We start from the raw sequence: 21,945 nt of genomic DNA on the forward strand, positions 1-21,945 counted from the left end.
ATGTGCTTGCTGAGGAAAGGAGCTGGCAGCAAAGGTCATGTGAATATCTTCCGGAGTTGCCAGGAAAAATGTCATCTTTTAATTTACTCAGGTATTGCTGCTGAAAGCAGGTTTTCTACACAGTGCATGCAACTGGGCTAAGAGGCTCTACCTCAGCATGCCAGCTCCACCTGTCTAGGTCCTTATACAGCCCCCATGGACCCAGGGTCTCTTTACCTCGGGCACATGCAAGTGGATGTGGGAGGTCACCAGAAAGTCATTGGTGGGTTCCTTCTGCATCAGGAAAGCTCGAGCAAATGTGTAAGCTATTTTGGCGCTCTCCTTCATCACATCTCCCAGTTGGCCTGTTATTTCAAGGGACCCATCCTTGTTTTCCTTGTCTTTGGGTCGCCGCAGGGACGTTTCAATAAATAGAGTGGAACCTCCTATAAAAAAAAGAATATAGAAATCTTTAGAAAAGTCCAACAAGAACCAGACTAGTGTGCTGTTAATTGGGTGGATACATTAGTTAAAAAAAAAAAAAAATCACACGGACACTTTAACGACAGTCCCAGTCAGCAGTTCAATCGGACCCAGTAAGCCACCAGAACACTTGCAATTCCTCCCCAATGCAAACAGCATTCCGAGCAGTGCTCTCCGGTATTTTGGAGCCAACAGGAAAAAGGTCTGATGGGTACACATTGCTTCCCTTACAATCTCAAAGTGCTTTATTCTAAAACGCTTTTCTGAACAAAACCATTTACTTGTTGAACCCATCAGGCCTATTTGAAACCTGTTACTACACAGATACTGCCTGCATTTTCCTCTGAAGAATTCACGCCACTTGGACGGGTCCAGACAGCCCTGCTTTTCAATCCTACAGATATTTAAGCACCTCCACACCACCCTCACGATCTTACTGACTTTTCCTGCTTAGCCCTTCTAGGAGCTTCAGTTCCATAACCCGCTGTCCATCAGGGAATACACTAGGGCAGAAACAGAAACATTCTGGCTCCCAGAAGCAGCTTGTGCCCACCACTCCATATTCATTTTGGTGAATATTTTCCCCCGAACATAACAAAGCGCTCTGGGTTATCAGGAACCCTCTCTGACAGAACACTAGTGTGCAGCAGCAGTCTTCAGATGAGGCAAGAGGGCCAGCACATGCTACTTGCACTCAAACCAGGAAGCAAGTGAGACACAGTCCATATGCCATGGTGCACCATCCTTGTGTACCTAGGTAGCACATCGTGCTGCTGGAAGATAACGGGCTTATGTATGCACACCTACAAAAGTCTTTACATTCAGAATTAGTCCCTCCCACAATATGAAGCCTTGGAGAAGAAGCACACTGGCTTGAACCCAAGAGGGATCTGATATCAGCTTTCAGCAGAGAACAAGTCAGGGGCTAAACTAGCCACAGGAGGGAGTTTCAGTAATGCTAATAAGGTTCTCCCATTGGACCAAGAGGGGACATTTTACTTCCGCTCCTGCACAGCTGCTTTCAGAAAAAAGGCATGGAAACTTCAGAGGAGCAGTAATTCAGCTCCCCAGCTGCTGCTCCCCATTCAGCACCAGTAACTCTGCCTAACTGGCGAAAAGGAAGTGAGTTTCTCCTGGAAGCATGAGCACCCATGACAAATGCCCACCTTGCTAATCCCCCATTGATTCTGCTGCAGCTGCATCTTACCCATAGCTGTCCAGGCCAGGCCCATCACCACTCCAGGAGGAGTGAGGTCATACATCCGATCCACAGTGAAGATGGGCTTGCCAACGAAGTCCTGCAAGTTTTCAGGGGTTACCTCAACTGTGTCTGCTTCTCCACTGACAATCTTATAGGCAGATTTCCTTAATACCTGTGCAAGAGAGTGATTAGTTACTGCAGAAAGCTGCCAAGGCAGAAAGCACACAGAGGAGGAACTTGACATTCACAGCACCCTCACCTTCTCCACCTGCTTCTGCAGGTTCCTCACTCCACTCTCCCTGCAGTACTGCTTGATGAGAACAGTCAGCACATCTGATGAGATCTTGGTCTTGGTTTCATCCAAACCACTCAGGACACGTGCTTGAGGGACCAAATACCTCTGAAAGAAATCAACCACCATGTGTTCTCCCCACAACTGAATGCTTGGTCATCCCATTTCACCCAACTTCATTCTGATCAACGAATGCTTTCTAGACATGCCTAGGACTTGTCTCCAGTGGATATCCAGTTGGGAGTGCAGGTCTCTTTTGGACCTGTTCCCTTGAACACTGCACTCAAGTTGACTGGTTGTGCAGAGCAGGTTTACGCTGCTAAAATACCATTTTCTTTCATTTGATGCAGTCTGTGCACAGCAGCACCTAATGGTTCGTTAGTGAGGTAGCTTCTCACCTCTGCAATTGCAAGTTTCTCTTGTGCGACATATCCTGACACATTGATCATTTCCATTCTGTCCCGCAACGGCTCTGGGATGGTGTCTGTCACATTGGCGGTACAAATAAAGAGCACCTGAATATGATAAGACAAGCCTGGTTAGGTGTTTCTCATGGGCATGCTGCTTCACTTTACTCTAACCTCAAGTTCTATCCCCCTACTGTTGGGAAGTCAGATTCCAGAGCAAGCTGTTCTCTGGCCCCAAGTCAATTAGTCATAGAGTGGGAAGTCAGAATGCTCTGATGTGACCATGGGGAAGTGGCATTTGCCACTGTAACTAGAGAACAGGGACCTCAGCAGCAGCATGTGGAAGAAACCCAGATGAACATCCACACTGAAAGTCTCCCTTGCAGCAATTCGGAAAGCAATTACGTAGGCAGGGCACTGGCATCCTGTCGCAGAGAGCAAGCCCCGCTTTGGCCAATTAGAAGTGGAAGAGAAGGCCCCATGCTCACTAGCTGGCAGATGATGCTACGACAGCAGCATACAGCTGGCTCCCAATCCAAGGCTCAGGCGCCCATAGGAATGGAACGTTTTCAGTACAGTGTGTATAGGTTTGGACCTGCAATCAACTCCAGTTAAAAAGACTTACGTGGAACGCCCCCGTGTCTCAATTACATCTCCCTGGGCACAGGGAGTGTGTTCTATCCTACCACCTTGCTCACTGAATCCTCAGCGGTTTTAATGGCTGGGGCATCTAAATATATTTGTAAACTTCCATCTTAAACACCCAATGGAACGATACCTTTGATAAATCGACAGGAACATCAAGGTAATGATCCAAGAAGTTAGAGTTCTGTTCTGGGTCCAGCAGCTCTAGAAGGGCTGAGGATGGGTCACCTTGATAGCCTCGCCCAATTTTATCCACCTACAAGTGACAGAAGAATTTAAGAAAATGTAGTAGCATGAAAAGCTTCTTACCAGGATTCATTTTTACTGCAAAGATTTGAGTGCATTTGTTCATGACGAGCAGCTGTTTCACACCCCTGCTCCACCAGAGCGTGCTTCTTCACAAAGACCGCCTTACTCAGGTGCACCCACGCAGCAGCACCCTGTCCCCATGGCCTCTAGGAACTAGCATGCTTGGCAAGAAATGGGGTGGTTGTTAGTACTCACAGGACAAAAGTTGTACAGAGGTGACCCACATTGGCTTCTAAAGTGTCGAGGAATCAAAACGTGTGACAGCAGCAGATCAAGAGCGGCTGCTTACAGCAGCCCTGTATCTTTCTTTGAAAGAAGTGTCTGCTTTTATGGACTAATGCAACATCACACTGCCAAGTGCAAGACTTGTCATCAACACCATCTGAAATTGTGTCAGGGTCAGTGATGATTTTATCTTGACTTTATTATACTGCAACTTTATGCACGGTTTGCCTTCTTGAAATATTTTTTCATGCTAGTGGAAAGTGTTGGGTTGACAGCCCAGAGTCCTATAACTGCCTGTGAATCAGGATCAGCACAGATGGTGACAGTTCTGCAGAAAAGGACCTAGGGGTTACAGTGGACAAGAAGCTGGATATGAGTCAACAGTGTGCCCTTGTTGCCAAGAAGGCCAATGGCATTTTGGGATGTATAAGTAGGGGCATTGCCAGCAGATCAAGGGATGTGATCTATGTCCAGTTTTGGGCCCCACACTACAAGAAGGATTTGAAAAAACTGGAAAGCGTCCAGCGGAGGACAACAAAAATGATTAGGGGTCTGGAACACATGACTTATGAGGAGAGGCTGAGGGAACTGGGATTGTTTAGTCTGCGGAAGAGAAGAATGAGGAGGGGATTTGATAGCTGCTTTCAACTAACTGAAAGGGGGTTCCAAAGAGGATGGATCTAGACTGTTCTCAGTGGTAGCAGATGACAGAACGAGGAGTAATGGTCTCAAGTTGCAGTGGGGGAGATTTAGGTTGGATATTAGGAAAAACTTTCACTAGGAGGGTGCTGAAGCACTGGAATGTGTTACCTAGGGAGGTGGTGGAATCTCCGTCCTTTGAAATTTTTAAGGTCAGGCTTGACAAAGCCCTAGCTGGCAGAGCAGCTCACAGCAGGAGTTTGCCTGGGACTGGTAAGTATCCGAGTGTGTGTTTGTTTGCTGAGTAAGTATCTGAGCGTGTGTTTGCTGGGAGGGCAGTGTGAGAGCCTGAGTGAGTGCCTGATTGGCTGCTAGCCTGCAGGGGGCGGGCATTAGGGCTGTCTGTTTGTTTGTGTCAGGGAAGCCTGGCTGTTTAAAAATAGCCAGAGCTTCGCGAACCAGCTGAGCGGCGGCGCAGCGCGGGACAGCAGAGCAGCTCACAGCAGAAGTTTGCCTGGGAGTTAGCCTGGAGTGAGCCCAGTGAGGCTTACATCTTGCAAACTGCTCTGAGGAAGCTCATAGTAGGAAGGTGATATGGAAGGGGGGGGTTCAGCTGTTGTGACCTGCACTGGATGTGCTATGTTTGTCTTTCTTCCACAGGACAGAAGCGACTTTGTCTGTACAAAGTGCAAGCTGGTCTCCATATTGGAAGAGAAGATTGAAGGTCTGGAGCAACAGATAACGACCCTGCGTTGCATACGAGAAACTGAGGATTTTCTGGACAAAACTCAGGATATGCTTTTAGGGGCACAAAGCTCTAAAGATATAGAGCAGGTTGCACAGAGGAGCCAAGAGGCCAGTGAAGAAGCTTGGCAACATGTGACCTCCAGAGGAAGAAAGCGGAATGTCCGGGTTCCAGTAACACAGACACAGGTAACTAACCGCTTTCATGTTCTCTCCACAGGTACCATTGCGGAGAGTGGACCAGATGATATGTCTGGGGGGAGAAAGCAGAAGGAGACTCCGCTGGTTGGAAGGCATGAGATGCGATGTCCTGAGGTTGGGGGTTCCACGACCACCACTCCCAAGAGGAGGAGGCGGGTGGTGGTGGTCGGGGACTCTCTCCTCCGGGGGACTGAGTCATCTATCTGCCGCCCTGACCAGGAAAACCGAGAAGTCTGCTGCTTGCCGGGGGCTAAGATTCGCGATGTGACGGAGAGACTGCCGAGACTCATCAAGCCCTCGGATCGCTACCCCTTCCTGCTTCTCCACGTGGGCACCAATGATACTGCCAAGAATGACCTTGAGCGGATCACTGCGGACTACGTGGCTCTGGGAAGAAGGATAAAGGAGTTGGAGGCGCAAGTGGTGTTCTCGTCCATCCTCCCCGTGGAAGGAAAAGGCCTGGGTAGGGACCGTCGAATCGTGGAAGTCAACGAATGGCTACGCAGGTGGTGTCGGAGAGAAGGCTTTGGATTCTTTGACCATGGGATGGTGTTCCATGAAGGAGGAGTGCTGGGCAGAGATGGGCTCCATCTTACGAAGAGAGGGAAGAGCATCTTTGCGAGCAGGCTGGCTAACCTAGTGAGGAGGGCTTTAAACTAGGTTCACCGGGGGAAGGAGACCAAAGCCCTGAGATAAGTGGGAAAGCGGGATACCGGGAGGAAGCACAGGCAGGAATGTCTGTGAGGGGAGGGCTCCTGCCTCATACTGGGAATGAGGGGCGATCAACAGGTTATCTCAAGTGCTTATATACGAATGCACAAAGCCTTGGAAACAAGCAGGGAGAACTGGAGGTCCTGGTGATGTCAAGGAACTATGACGTGATCGGAATAACAGAGACTTGGTGGGATAACTCACATGACTGGAGCACTGTCATGGATGGTTATAAACTGTTCAGGAAGGACAGGCAGGGCAGAAAAGGTGGTGGAGTAGCACTGTATGTAAGGGAGCAGTATGACTGCTCAGAGCTCCGGTACGAAACTGTAGAAAAACCTGAGTGTCTATGGATTAAGTTTAGAAGTGTGTGCAACAAGAGTGATGTAGTGGTGGGAGTCTGCTATAGACCACCGGACCGGGGGGATGAGGTAGATGAGGCTTTCTTCCGGCAGCTCACGGAAGCTACTAGATCGCACGCCCTGATTCTCATGGGTGACTTTAATTTTCCTGATATCTGCTGGGAGAGCAATACAGCGGTGCATAGACAATCCAGGAAGTTTTTGGAAAGCGTAGGGGACAATTTCCTGGCGCAAGTGCTAGAGGAGCCAACTAGGGGGGGGCGCTTTTCTTGACCTGCTGCTCACAAACCGGGTAGAATTAGTGGGGGAAGCAAAAGTGGATGGGAATCTGGGAGGCAGTGACCATGAGTTGGTTGAGTTCAGGATCCTGACGCAGGGAAGAAAGGTAAGCAGCAGGATACGGACCCTGGACTTCAGGAAAGCAGACTTCGACTCCCTCAGGGAACGGATGGGTAGGATCCCCTGGGGGACTAACATGAAGGGAAAAGGAGTCCAGGAGAGCTGGCTGTATTTCAAGGAATCCCTGTTGAGGTTACAGGGACAAACCATCCCGATGAGTCAAAAGAATAGTAAATATGGCAGGCGACCAGCTTGGTTTAACGATGAAATCCTAGCGGATCTTAAACATAAAAAAGCAGCTTACAAGAAGTGGAAGGTTGGACATATGACCAGGGAAGAGTATAAAAATATTGCTCGGGCATGTAGGAATGACATCAGGAGGGCCAAATCGCACCTGGAGCTGCAGCTAGCAAGAGATGTCAAGAGTAAGAAGAAGGGTTTCTTCAGGTATGTTGGCAACAAGAAGAAAGCCAAGGAAAGTGTGGGCCCCTTACTGAATGAGGGAGGCAACCTAGTGACAGAGGATGTGGAAAAAGCTAATGTACTCAATGCTTTTTTTGCCTCTGTTTTCACTAACAAGGTCAGCTCCCAGACTGCTGCGCTGGGCATCACAAAATGGGGAAAAGATGGGCAGCCCTCTGTGGAGATAGAGGTGGTTAGGGACTATTTAGAAAAGCTGGACGTGCACAAGTCCATGGGGCCGGACGAGTTGCATCCGAGAGTGCTGAAGGAATTGGCGGCTGTGATTGCAGAGCCATTGGCCATTATCTTTGAAAACTCGTGGCGAACGGGGGAAGTCCCAGATGACTGGAAAAAGGCTAATGTAGTGCCAATCTTTAAAAAAGGGAAGAAGGAGGATCCTGGGAACTACAGGCCAGTCAGCCTCACCTCAGTCCCTGGAAAAATCATGGAGCAGGTCCTCAAAGAATCAATCCTGAAGCACTTGCATGAGAGGAAAGCCAGCATGGATTCACCAAGGGAAGGTCATGCCTGACTAATCTAATCGCCTTTTATGATGAGATTACTGGTTCTGTGGATGAAGGGAAAGCAGTGGATGTATTGTTTCTTGACTTTAGCAAAGCTTTTGACACGGTCTCCCACAGTATTCTTGTCAGCAAGTTAAGGAAGTATGGGCTGGATGAATGCACTATAAGGTGGGTAGAAAGTTGGCTAGATTGTCGGGCTCAACGGGTAATGATCAATGGCTCCATGTCTAGTTGGCAGCCGGTGTCAAGTGGAGTGCCCCAGGGGTCGGTCCTGGGGCCGGTTTTGTTCAATATCTTCATAAATGATCTGGAGGATGGTGTGGATTGCACTCTTAGCAAATTTGCGGATGATACTAAACTGGGAGGAGTGGTAGATACGCTGGAGGGGAGGGATAGGATACAGAAGGACCTAGACAAATTGGAGGATTGGGCCAAAAGAAATCTGATGAGGTTCAATAAGGATAAGTGCAGGGTCCTGCACTTAGGACGGAAGAATCCAATGCACCGCTACAGACTAGGGACCGAATGGCTAGGCAGCAGTTCTGCGGAAAAGGACCGAGGGGTGACAGTGGACGACAAGCTGGATATGAGTCAGCAGTGTGCCCTTGTTGCCAAAAAGGCCAATGGCATTTTGGGATGTATAAGTAGGGGCATAGCGAGCAGATCGAGGGACGTGATCGTTCCCCTCTATTCGACACTGGTGAGGCCTCATCTGGAGTACTGTGTCCAGTTTTGGGCCCCACACTACAAGAAGGATGTGGATAAATTGGAGAGAGTCCAGCGAAGGGCAACAAAAATGATTAGGGGTCTAGAACACATGACTTATGAGGAGAGGCTGAGGGAGCTGGGATTGTTTAGTCTACAGAAGAGAAGAATGAGGGGGGATTTGATAGCTGCTTTCAACTACCTGAAAGGGGGTTCCAAAGAGGATGGCTCTAGACTGTTCTCAACGGTAGCAGATGACAGAACGAGGAGTAATGGTCTCAAGTTGCAGTGGGGGAGGTTTAGATTGGATATTAGGAAAAACTTTTTCACTAAGAGGGTGGTGAAACACTGGAATGCGTTACCTAGGGAGGTGGTAGAATCTCCTTCCTTAGAGGTTTTTAAGGTCAGGCTTGACAAAGCCCTGGCTGGGATGATTTAACTGGGACTTGGTCCTGCTTCGAGCAGGGGGTTGGACTAGATGACCTTCTGAGGTCCCTTCCAACCCTGATATTCTGTGATTCTATGATTCAGCTAGGGATTGGTCCTGCTTTGAGCAGGGGGTTGGACTAGATGACCTCCTGAGGTCCCTTCCAACCCTGATATTCTGTGATTCTATGAAATTAAGCTTCTTACCCCTCATGCCACTGCCTTAAATCCAACCTAGAGGAATTCCTCCCCCCCACACCCCACTAGGGCCAGAAGGAAAATTGGGGTTTTGTGCCCATTCACCCCCTATGCAGAGTCATAGAATCATAGAATATCAGGGTGGGAAGGGAGTCTGCCATTTGGTTTAACTGTCTCAGTGCCTAAGTGACTTAGGAGCCCAAACTGCACTGAAAGTCAAAAGGACTTTGGAAATTTGGAAAAGTTACCCTTGGAGTTTCCCTGTAGCCTGGGAAAGAGCCAGGAGAAAGATCAATACATCACCTCATCGATCAGGATCAGGGGGTTTTCTGTCTTGGTCTTTTTTAGGCACTGGATTATTTTCCCTGGCATTGCTCCAACGTACGTCCTCCTGTTTTATGAGAGACCATATTCATGGAAGATAGATAGGATAGTGCACATATCAGATAACATATCATGCAGTTGAGGGAATAATCTGCTTAAGAGGTAGCTGTGCATAATAAACCTATGTGCTTGATTCTACACGGTGTCCATATTATGTTCCTTCACCGTCCTTAGAGGTTTTTAAGGCCCAGCCTGACAAAGCCCTGGCTGGGATGATTTAGTGGGTGTTGGTCCTGCTTTGAACAGGGGACTGGACTAGATGACCTCCTGAGGTCTCTTCCAACCCTAATGTTCTATGATTCTAAGATAGGAAGCCTGTCAAAGCCAAGATACATGAATGCTGTGTCCTAGCACAGGTTGGACTATATCTCTATACCCAACTGGTTTTGAGTGTTGTGTCCAAAACCAAGATAAGAAAAGTACAGAACAAAAAGAACAAATTAAGGAACTATTATGAACAGGTGAGTTGGATTTTAGTGGCTGGTAGTCATACTATAAATACTACTAACCGAAATGCGTATCAATGAAGCAGGGTGGGTGAGGAAATATCTTATTGGTCCAGCTTCTATTGGTGAGAGATACAAGCTTTCAGAAGTTGGTCCAATAAAAGATATTACCTCACCCCTGTATCCTTGAAGCGCACCGTCTGTAGAAAGTGAACACATTGCGAGAATTTGCTTCCCAAAAGAGGGTCTGTATGTCTCCATTTTGTATTGTTCTGCTTTGTCTTTATGCAATACATTTGGCTATGTTTGGTCTTGAATATTTTAAAGAATGAACTGCAAATGTAGTCAAACAATTGGCTACATCCTTTAGTCAACAGCATAGAGTAATTGGAAAGGTATTTGGGGCAAAGTTATAGAACAACCAGAGAGGAGCAGAGAGCATGATGTACTTTTTAAAAAGAAATTCATTTTTAATTAAAAAAAAGAAAAGGAGTACTTGTGGCACCTTAGAGACTAACAAATTTATTTGAGCATTAGCTTTCGTGAGCAGCAGCGCACTTCATCGAATGCATCACAAAAGCTTATGCTCAAATAAATTTGTTAGTCTCTAAGGTGCCACAAGTACTTCTTTTCTTTTTGTGGATACAGACTAACACAGCTGCTACTCTGAAACCTGTCATTTTTAATTGATGTTTGTTTATTTTAAAATCCTGCCCAAGTCATCACTTTAATAGCTTCCCAAAGACAAATCTTCTACTATATCCATAGGATCCCACTCTTGACTATGGGAATTTAAATTACATGCACATTTCATCGTCAACTAGGTCACTGTAAAGGTTGATAAAAACTCCTTGGGGTGGGAAATGCTTGAGTTAAACTGACCTGTGTCCTTTGATTTCTGCCACATCAGTCATTCCTCCAACACTGAAGCGGAAATACTCTCGGTTTAAGGCTCTAGCGATGGAGCGGGCAATGCTGGTCTTGCCAACCCCTGGAGGGCCATAAAAACAAAGAATCTTCCCTTGGGTTGATCCTCGCAGCTGGCTGACTGCTATGAATTCCTGATGAACAGAAGATGCATTACAGGTTAAGTACTGGGCAACCACACATTCAACCAGGCGAAAAAACATCACAGTTACACTGAGGAAGTTTTTCAGTAATGCAGGGCTGGAGGACTGTACCTGACACCAATTATACCCAAGGAGATAGGTAAAAAATAGCTCCTCCAATTAACCTAGAAGGAGAGGGCTGGTAAAGATCCTACGGCACATCCTCTCCTGGCTGGGGCACACCAGGCTCCCATGGGGCAATGAGCTGACAGCTATATTTGGAGTCTATGACTTAGGAAGTGGGATTCTATGCCTCTCTCCTACCCTCACTAGTTCTTACCTGCCTCTCCCAGTCAGTGTGCACTCCACCCCTACTGTTCAGTGTTCCTGAACTACTTCCCCGTTGTTAGAGAGAGAGAGAGAGAGAGAGAGAGAGAGAGACACAACGAGAACACACACGTCACAATTGCTTGCCTCTGCTACAAAATGAAACTGGACCAATACTTGCACATTTCACTCTGCAGGACTTAGCTCTTGTCAGTTTCACCCAGTTGCAGGAGCATGGTTCTCTGGTTTCTAGCAAGTTGCTGTAACAGATGGCAGCTGCACAGAGTGTGGGCCTGTGCGTCCACAACAGGCTGGAGCAGCATGCCTCTAAGTGGTTTGAGGTTGTCTGAGCACAGGGTACCCCAGATAGTCAGGGCCAGATTAACCTTTTGTGGGCCCCCATGGAGGCAACGGAGCACGGTGCGGGGAGGTCAGTCCCTGGAGCGAGGGGCCAGCCAGGGGCAATGGGGCATGGCAGGGGCAGAGGAAGCCCTGCTCCTCCCAATGCGAGGGCACTATTTACAAACTGGCAGTTGCCAGACGCACAGTGGCCTGCCTGACCCTGTGCTGCCAGCGTGCCCCTTCCCCTTGGGGGCAAGCCCAAGCCACACCACACAGCCCCCCTGCCCAACATCCCCCAACTTGATATGGCCAGAGGCCCCCCAGACCCATCCACAAATGCACAGCGCCCTGCACAACACCACCCCTGCCCACAGCCCCACCACAACTGCCCAGCACCCCCACTCCCTAGTGCCCCAACACACAGATCTTCCCTGCCCCTTCACAGCCCAGCACCTCCCCAGACCCACTCCCCAAGCCCTGCCTCCCAGCTGCACTCACTGGCCCTCCTGGGAGGTGACTGTGTTTGCCAGGCTGAGCTGGCAGTGCAGCCAGGGCTGGTCCCAGAGCCAGGAATCACTCCAGCCCCTCGGGAGTGGCGTAATCAGCGAGGTCAGGACCTGCCCTGGCCAGGGTCCCTCAAGACGCACTTGACTGGAGGGGCCCAGCCATGCCTTCCACACTGTTCCCCCCCACCCCCAGCTGGGACTGGCCAGGCTTCTGCACCAGTCCCAGGCGGCTCAGCTCCGGGGAGACAGGTGGGGCCCCACAGGTGATGGGAAGCAGAGACTGCCCAGAGCCGGAGGTGCACTGCGGTCTGGCCAGGGGGCAGAGAGGAGCCCTCGGCCAGCTGGCGGGCAGGCCTAGAGGAGCAAGTGGTGGGCGGGGGGGAGCCAGCGGGGTCTTGGGGCGCAGTGCAAGTGGAGCAGGCCGGGGCCCCTTCTGAGCATGGGCCCAGCTCCATGGAGCCACTGGCGCCATTGTAAACCTGGCACTGCAGATAGTTACGGTATATACCATCCTTGCCCTACAATCTGAAGTCCACCCTCTGAATGAAACCTCAACTGCCCCGGCAGACATGGTAACACTCTATTCTTTCTGAGAAGGCGGAGCACTGTGAGGATGCAGTACAAGAAACTGTCAGACTGTGTCCTCACAAAGGCAAAAGTCTCATTTAGGGCAGGCTGAGACACCACCAGCCAGCTGCTCCCGGCTTATGCTCAGCCACTTCAACCTGCTCTGCACAGACGACCCCACAGTTACCCTTTGTCCCAGAGAGAGACCTTAAGATAAGTGTTCACCCATGCCCTTCAGTGCTCTGTCATGCATGCTGCCAGTGTGCAACCAGGGCAAGAATAGCCACTGCGCTCCTCTGCTTACACAATCCATGTAACTCAGTGCAGAAAAAATGCATCTGCACCTATCCTCATATCAGCATGTGAGCTGTGGCTACCTGATGCAAGTAGCCCCTGCACCAATCAATACAGCCACCCTAATACTGTGCAGAGCAATTGGAGAGCATGCAGAGGAATGACAGTGCAATTCTGTGGGACACAGCACAACACAAAAAATGGCACACTTACATAGTTCTCTCTCATGTCTGCTTATTATAGGGCAGCCTTGCTGAAACATACTTACAGTATATCCCCAGCAGCTTTTTCCAGCGGCAGGAGGTAGCTAAGGTGGAAGGGGAGCCTGGTGTGTACCTTAAGCTCTGTGTTTCCTGGATTTTAGAGGGTTAAATATAGATGTACTCTACATTCTGGAAGGGTATGTGGCACGGCTGGTAAACCTGAACTCTGCTTTAATGAAGCTTCTGGGCAGTGAATAAATGTTAATCAGGAAACTATTTCCCTACAGCGTTTGCTCATTTGCTCAGCCCCACCCAGTGGCAAAATGGTACACAGTGGTTTGAAATCAGAAGAACAATCTTTTAGGTCAGTGGTTCTCAAACTTTTCCAGTTGTCGCCACCACCACTGCTCCCCACCCCCCTTATCAGTAATGGAATCTGTCTGCGCCCACCTTCCATTACTGCACAGCCAAGGCTTCCTCAAAAGCAGAGCCTGGGCTGAAGGCGGAGATGGGGATGGAACTGGGGATGGGGGAGGAGCTGGTCTGGGTGTGGAGAGCAGATGAGGGCAGAGCTGGAGCAGAGCTGCGACCAGGGGCAGAGCTGGTCTGGGGGTGGAGAGGGAGTGAGTGTGGAACTGGGCCTGGAGATGGAGCAGGACCGGAGCTGGTCTGGGGACAGAGCAGGGCTGGAAGTGTGGCACTCCCTCCCCACCCCCTAAGGGGACTGCCACATGCCCCCCCCGAATGTTCCTCTGCGCCCCCCTAGGGGGAGGCGCCCCACACTTTGAGAACCATGGTTTTAGATGTCAATGACAATTCAATAGAGGTGGGACAAAAATCTTGGGTTCTAGTTTGAGACCATTGAAAGTAATAAGCAAACCACCCTTATGCAGACAGAGCCACTAAAATACGCTGCCACCCATCCTACACCCCCACAAGGCTCATGTATCTCCCCCATTAGACACATCAGGAAACAAACTGTAAAGAGAGTCATGAGCCAGGCTGCACAATGCCACCTAGAATGGCATATGCTGCCTTACCAGAATTCGCTTCTTGACGTCATCCATTCCATAGTGATCCTCCTCCAGAACTGCCTGGGCTCTGGTCAGATCCAGGTTCTCCTCGCTGCATTTACCCCATGGGATGGATGTCAGCCAATCCAAGTAGTTCCGGGTAACACTGGCAGCAGCAAACAATCAGAACAGTCAACATCATAAAAACCCAACACACCAGTGAAAGAGAAAGTTTCATTAAGACAAGTGGGATTTAAACTGTACTCATGGGGGGCACAGGGGAAAATGGATGGAATGTCATATCAGCTTTGTCACCTACCCCTAGGCTACTGTTGCAACATTGTTTTGAAAAATACGAACACCTCCATTTGCAGAAGGTCTTCGATATCTGGCAGGGTACAAGCCCTTGGATTAGGAAGTGTCTTTTCTTTGTCACCTGAAATTCTGTTCAGGTTTGGCTGAAACAAACTGTTGAAAATTGACCCTCTCTTTGGCAGCCTCCCAAAATGACGACTACACATGAACATTCTGAGGTTGGGCTAATACTGACACTGGAGCAGCAGCAGCGGGCACTGTCCTAGCAATGCCTGGGAGGAGCTGCCAATGCAGATTTAGAGGGAATGGGAAAAAGTTGCCAGGCTGGGCTTCCCCTGACCAAGCAGCCCTAGCTACTGGGGAGGGGAGAGAAAGTCACAGCACCTCCTCCATTCCCCCGACCCCAATGGCCCACCCCACTCCCTCCGGGATAATAGCCTTCTCCTGCTGCCAGTTAATGCAGTTAGTCCTGTAGCTCAAGTGGTAGCGACCTATGCTGCTGTATGTACTGACGATTCACAGTTCAAACCTGGCTGACAATGCATGATGGGGAGTGAGAGCTGTGACAGTTGTAAGTAAAAGTTTGGGTTTCCCCCCCATAAGAACACACACATAGGAAAGTACAAAATATATTTTTAAAAAACATTATTTAGATGGCAAAGGCAAGTTGTCAAAAGTTAGGAAACTTTCCCTGGCCCCTGCAACAGTAAATCAGCACCCTTGTGGTAGGCCCCACACAGTTTAATGACATAGTCACATCCTGTTTTCCCCACAGGACCCCTGCCTCATTCAGCAAGTGGGACAGACTCACAAGAGGCAGACTTCAAATTGCACAAGCAAACTGAGTCTGCCGTTTCCTAATTTTAAAGTGCTTGATTCTGCAACCTGAAGAACATTCACTGAACACTTGTAACAGTTTATATATTAATGTTCCATATGTTTTCTTATAGGTGGGACGGGCAGCACCACCTACAGGTGAGTCGCATCAAACGCGCATTTAACTTACGCGAATTCAACTATACGCGCTTGGCAAAAAAAAAAAAAAAAGAAAAGAAAAGAAAAGAAAAGAAAAGAAAAACAACAAGATACCTGTAAATAGTGCGGGCGATTCTGCCCACCATTCCATCAATGAGCATATGCCCCGGAGTGAGTGAGAGAAGGGAGACATGAATCTGCTGTTTCCTCAGTCGGTCTCAGTTCCCGCGTGCCTCTCATAGTGTGAGCATCTCACCGCACTGAGTGGGATTCTAGTGTTTAAAGATACTGTACGTATTTTTTGTACAAAATGGCCCCTAAACGCAAGCCAACTACTTCATCTGGTGCTCAACCAAAGAAACAGCAATCTGTTCCAACGCCGGAGGAAAAACTGGCTGTGTTGGACTTATTGAGAGACGGTATGTTGGTCTCCAACATGGCGCATAAATATGGCCGCAACGAATCTAGCATCCGTGCCATCAAGATTAGAGAAAGAGAAATTTGTCAAGCCGTGGCATCAAGTGCTTCAATAACTGCTAAGGTGATGAGCCAGGTGCATGTAAGACTTTAGTGAAGACTGAAAAGGCATTAAACTTATGGCTGGAAGACACGAACTGTAAACATGTGCCTATCGATGACAACACGTTGCGAGAAAAGGCTCTTAGCCTCCGCGCGCTGTTCAAACCTCCCGCCAAACAGGGACAGCCTTCTGATGAGAAGGAATTCAAAGCCAGCCAAGGTTGGCTTAACACTTTTAGGAACCGCTTCAACCTCAAAAACGTGCAGACTCCTGGTGAAGCTGCATCTGCCAATGAAGAGGCAGCAAAAGCCTACCCCGAACAATTAAAGAAAATCATAGAAGAAAAGGGCTATCTTCCGGAACAAGTTTTTAATGCTGACGAGACTGGGCTCTTCTGGAAAAAAATGCCCAACTGCACTTACACTTCGAAATCAGAAAGACAAGCCCCTGGCTTCAAAGCAGCTAAAGACCATGTGACTGTGTTGTTTTGTGGCAATGCGGCTGGGCATTTAATAAAGCCGGGCTTGCTCTACAGGGCAGCAAATCCCCATGCCCTAAAAGGCAAGAACAAAAATCTCCTGCCTGTGTTCTGGCAATCAAATAAAAAGGCTTGGGTGAGGGCAGCATTATTTCTGGATTGGTTCCACAAGTGTTTCATTCCGGAAGGCAAGTGGTACCTTGAAGAGAAAGGACTGGAAAGTGTTGCTAATCGTAGACAATGCTCCTGGCCACCCTGCGGCACTCCAGTTTGCGCATAACGACACTGAAGTCGTCTTTCTCCCCCCCAATACCACCTCCATCCTCTCAACCAAGGCGTGATTCGCTGTTTCAAGGCCACGTACACGAGGCTTACGTTCTCACGGATAAGTAGCGCTATGGATGCTGATCCCAATCTTAATGTGATGGAGTGTTGCAAGTCCTTCAACATTGCCGATTGCATCACTTATATTAAACAGGCAATGGATGAAATCAAGCCTGAAACAGTCAATGCATGTTGGTGAAACCTATGGAAAAAATGTGTGAATGATTTTAAGGGTTTCCCAACAATTGACAAAGAAGTGAAACGCATTGTTCAGGTGGCCAGGCAAGTGGGTGGTGATGGCTTCGTCGACATCCTTGAGAAAGAAATTGAAGAATTAATTGAGGGCCAAAGGGAAACATTGACTAACAAAGAGTTAGAGGAACTGATAAAATCGTCTACAGAAAACGAAGATGACGACGACGAACAGGAAGAGCCAGCAAGTTGGAATCTTCATCAATTTGCTGAAGTGTTCCAAGCAGCGAAACACCTGAATGATTTAATTTCTGAATACGATCCCTCTATGGAACGAAGCCTCAAAATGACATGTAGTATTACGGACGATTTGAGACCGTACCAAGAAATGTTTGAGCAGCTCAAGAGACAAGAGAGACAGTTGCCGATCACCATGTTTTTCAAGGAAAAACAACCAGCTGCAGATGAGCCTACGCAATCAACTTCAAGCTGAACCAGAGCCACCCACTTCGTCTACGACTCGCTCTCCGTCACCGCCGTCTTCTGGATCGACATCAAGCCCTGATGACCCCCTGTAATTCCCCCCTGTAATTAAAAATACAGTACTGTAAAATTATATTTTGCATATGTATTCTTTATTATATACTGTACATTATTGTATACATGCATATATATTACTGTAGAGGGTTATATACACAAAACCATGTACAGTATACTGTACTTTATGGGCGATTTAAGGGATTTTAAAGGGTAATTTTGACTATATGTGATTTTTGCCTTACGCGCTGACTTTAGAACCTAACCCCCACGTAAGATGCCACTCCACCGTATTAAGGTTGCCTAACCCTTCCCATTAAAAGACACTTTACCCTTGCAAACCTTAACCTTTCAGACTGAAGTTTTACATGTCAGGTGTCTGCCTCAGGCTGAATTTTTCAGCCAGCAGGTTCGGCCATTTCTCAGAACACACATTGTTTTATCCATGTGAAGAATTTTGGCAACCTCTTCTTTTAAAAGCTCTAGTACCCACATGCTTTGAAGCAGGGACTTGGGAAAAAAGGGGTCACAGTTCACACGCTCAGTAGAGACTTTAGATTTTAGCAGCTAAATTCCCCAAAGATTCTTTTCTGCACTGAACATGCTCCAGGCCAAGGTTGAATAGAAGTTCCCTGCAGTTGCAGTTGTGGGCTGTGCCAGGTCCAGGCACCAGAGCGGAGAGCAGGGAGCCTGTCTCTCCTATGCTCTGAATGACCTTCCTGTTGGGCCTAAGCAGCATGAAGGAAGAAGCTGCCTGGTTTGAAAGCAGAGGTGACAAGAGCTGGACCTGCAGGGGGAGGGAAGAGGGAAACTGGGACTGTGAGCCTACATAGGGAGGGGAGACAAGATTGGATGAGGAGCCAGGATGGGTGAGGGAGGATTGGGACTAGCTGGGCAAGGAGATTAGGACTGAACCAGTGGCGGGGGGGGAGGGGAGGAAGAGGAGGAGGAAGAAATGTGGTGGGGGTGGTAAGGGAGACAGATCTAAGAACTGGAATACAAGGGTAGAACTGTAACTAGCTGGGCAAAGAGACTAGGAGAAAGATCTGGAGGGTCCAAGGGAGAAGAGATGGGACACTGAGTTTGGAAGAGGCACCTGGGAACGAGACTGGGAGCTAATGGGAAATGGGTGACTGGAGGCCAGGGTGAGGGAGAGGGATCGGCTGAGAAGCTGGTGGGGGTTTGGGACTGACTAGACAATGAGACATAGTGGGAGTGAGAAGACTAAGTCTTCCTGGGCAAGGAAACTGGAACTAGGATGAGAAGACAGGAGTGGGGAAGACACAGGACTGGACAGAAGGGTTCACACTTTGAGGGGAACTGGCAGCAGCCAAGTCTATGCCCACTAGGGCACACACTACTCCAGAGCCTGGAATGGAATGCACGGTTTCTGAATCTTGTCATTCCTCTGCTGTCAGCAAACATCTGTGAAACTAACGGTCAAAGTGTGTCTCTTTCCCCTCTAGAGCTGGTCCACACAGAGGACACCAACCTACTACTACTACTACTATCAGTTGCCACAGTATAATCAGTTGCCACCAGTAAAATACCACAAGGTGGAATTTGTTTTTTCTTCAGTTTACTTTTTTTTAAAAACTAGGAAACTGCACACAAACAGAACTATGTGAAAAGAACATTATTAAGGTTGTAAAGTCAAGCACAGTGCTCACAGTCCAGATATCAAGATACTGGGGCTGGAAATCTGAGCTGGGTTTCCAGCATGGCTAAGCAAAGCATTCTGTCTATGCCAGCAAAAATATTTAGTATATTTTAGATGCAAAGAGATTCTATGGCATTCACTGTGTGACAACTACACAAAATGCTACTTTGCATTGATGGAGCCCGAGTCACAGTGAAATCTCAAAATCTTGGGCACAGGTTCATCTATGCCAGTATTTTCCAAATGATGGCTCCTGACTCTCTTAAGTGGCCCCTGGACCCCTGCTGAAAGTTGCCCCTACACTGAGATCTGAAATGGCACCCCAGGGAGCAGAGGAAGGATGTAGGTATGTGTGTGCACACATGTACACACACACTGTATATATACAATGATGGATCTCCAAAAAGACCAAATGCAGTTGATGGGTCCCCTTTAGTAAAAGGTGCAGAAGCACTTAGAATATCAGGGTTGGAAGGGACCTCAGGAGGTCAGCTAGTCCAATCCCCTGCTCAAAGCAGGACCAATCCCCATTTTTTGCCCAGGATCCCGAAACGGCCCCCTCAAGGATTGAACTCACAACCCAGGGTTTTGCAGGCCAATGCTCAAACCACTGAGCTATCCCTCCCTCCCCTTTGGCCTGATCTCCTGAGGTCCCTTCCAACCCTGATATTCTATGATTCTATGAAGCACCGCTCTACAACTCCTGAAAGCCCACATCAATGGGCTGATTATGTTGCAAAAAGGTGATTCAGCCTTTTGCAATTCCCATCCTGCCCAAGCATTTTCAATCAATTAACATGAGTTATGTTGCTGAGCCAGTGTCATGTGACAGATTAGCCTCTTGTTTCTCGCTTCATATGAAATCTGGAGCCCTCTTTTAAGAGCCAAAGCTGAGCTACTTAGGGAGTGAGTGTGAGAACCCTGTGTGAGCCTTGTGCTGAGGAGTGGGGGATGGGACTACATAACCCTTGCTAATTACAACCTAATGGGTTGTAAGAAATGATTTCTAGAACTCCCAAAGAAAACAGTTGAAAGTAAATTGACACAGTGAGAACAGAAATCAAAGGAATAATTATCTACAGGAACTACAGTAAGTCCATAAGGGAGAGCTGGATACTGACTCTACACAATGCGAAGAGAACAATACTATGGAGCAAGGAGAGCAATTCCCACACTGTAGTTCAGTGTTTCCCAAGCACTACGTCCTAACCAACCAGAGGGTTGTGGGAAGGGTCTATCACTACCACCACAAGCCCATCTCAGCCCCACGCCACTCATAAGAACAGCCATACTGGGTCAGACCAAAGATCCATCTTCCGACAGTGGCCAATGCCAGGTGCCCCAGAGGGAATGAACAGAACAGGTAATCATCAAGTGATCCATCCCGTCGCTCATTCCCAGCTTCCGGCAAACAGAGGCTAAGGACACCATCCCTGTCCATCCTGGCTAATAGCCATTGATGGACCTATCCTCCATGAACTTACTGAGTTCTTTTTTCAACCCTGTTATAGCCTTGGCCTTCACAACATCCTCTGGCAAGGAGTTCCTCAGGTTGACTGTGCATGTGTGAAAAAATACTTCCTTTTATTTGTTTTAAATCTGCTGCCTATTAATTTCATTTGGTGACCCCTAGTTCTTGTGTTTTGAAAAGGAGTAAATAACACTTCCTTATTTACTTTCTCCACACCAGTCATGTTTTTATAGACCTCTATCACATTCCCCCTTAGTCGTCTCTTTTCCAAGCTGAAAAGTCCCAGTCTTATTAATCTCTCCTCATATGGCAGCTGTTCCATACCCCTAATGATTTTGTTGCCCCTTTCTGAACCCTTTTCCAATTCCAATATATCTTTTTTGAGATGTGGTGACCACATCTGCACACAGTATTCATGATGTGGGCGTACCATGGATTTATATAGAGGCAATATATTTTCTGTCGTATTATCCATCTCTTTCTTAATGATTCCCAACATTCTGTTAGCTTTTTTGACTGCTGCTGCACACTGAGTGGATGTTTTCAGAGAACTATCCACAAAGACTCCAAGATCTTTTCCTTGAGTGGTAACTGCTAATTTATACCCCATCTTTTGTGCATTACTTTGCATTTATCATCATTGAATTTCATCTGTCATTTTGTTGCCCAGTCACCCAGTTTCGTGAGATCCTTTTGTAGTTCTTCACAGTCTGCCTGGGACCTAACTATCTTGAGTAGTTTTGTGTCATCTGCTAATTTTGCCACCTCACTGTTTACCCCTTTTTCCAGATCATTTATGAATATATTGAATAGGACTGGTCCCAGTACAAATCCCTGGGGGACACCAATATTTACCTCTCTCCATTCTGAAAACTGACCATTTATTCCTACCCTTTGTTTCCTATCTTTAACCAGTTACCAATCCATAAGAGGATCTTCTCTGTTATCCCATGACAGTTTACTTTGCTTAAGAACCTTTGGTGAGGGACCTTGTTAAAGGCTTTCTGAAAATCTAATTACTCTATATCCACTGGATCCCCCTTGTCCACGTGTGCGTTCAACCCCCTCAAAGAATTCTAGTAAATTGGTGCTGCATGATTTCCCTTTACAAAACCCATGTTAACTCTTCCCCAACAAATTATGTTCATCTATGTGTCTGACAATTCTGTTCTTTGCTATAGTTTTCCTGCCCCATGCATGCCCCAGAAATAATCTGGGGAGCTGACTTGAGTACAGTGCTCCAAGTGGACCCTGGGTTGCTTCACAGAGCCCTGCCCTCACTGGGGAGCCCTGCCCGGCTTGCAGTGCTGTCAGTCACCACAGCTCAGGGTGGGAGGGAGATTACCTCATGCACCTGGGGCAGGGAGTGCCAATCCAGGTGAGCAGGACACCTGAAGGGGGTGTGGAATCCTTTCCATGTGCCACCAACCCTCTGCAGGCAGGGGCCGTGGACAGCCACAGACCCCAGAAGCAGTTGCTGATCCGCCCAC

General features: G+C 48.1%; 1 protein-coding gene and 1 long non-coding RNA gene across 3 annotated transcripts in view; one reads left to right on the forward strand and one right to left on the reverse strand.

Moving 5' to 3' along the window:
• The window catches only part of LONP1 (lon peptidase 1, mitochondrial), a 52,328-nt gene that overhangs the window by 5,384 nt on the left and 24,999 nt on the right, over positions 1-21,945 (reverse strand). For both annotated transcript variants that reach the window (XR_005223318.2, XM_007059628.4), the window contains exons 9-16: positions 14,011-14,149; positions 10,565-10,743; positions 9,156-9,243; positions 3,141-3,263; positions 2,354-2,470; positions 1,923-2,063; positions 1,670-1,835; positions 217-425 (exon numbers count right to left, since the gene is read on the reverse strand). Coding sequence is in view for 1 of the 2 variants with exons in the window: in XM_007059628.4 (XP_007059690.3) it covers positions 217-425; positions 1,670-1,835; positions 1,923-2,063; positions 2,354-2,470; positions 3,141-3,263; positions 9,156-9,243; positions 10,565-10,743; positions 14,011-14,149 (1,162 nt within the window). In the remaining variant the exon portion in view is untranslated. The remainder of the gene's footprint in view (positions 1-216; positions 426-1,669; positions 1,836-1,922; positions 2,064-2,353; positions 2,471-3,140; positions 3,264-9,155; positions 9,244-10,564; positions 10,744-14,010; positions 14,150-21,945) is intronic.
• Positions 10,632-15,360, forward strand: LOC122463811. Its single transcript, XR_006287429.1, has 2 exons — positions 10,632-10,768; positions 15,249-15,360. It is a non-coding gene; the product is annotated as an uncharacterized LOC122463811 (long non-coding RNA).

Source organism: Chelonia mydas, chromosome 25 (genome assembly GCF_015237465.2).
Source record: "Chelonia mydas isolate rCheMyd1 chromosome 25, rCheMyd1.pri.v2, whole genome shotgun sequence".
Taxonomy (NCBI): domain Eukaryota; kingdom Metazoa; phylum Chordata; order Testudines; family Cheloniidae; genus Chelonia; species Chelonia mydas.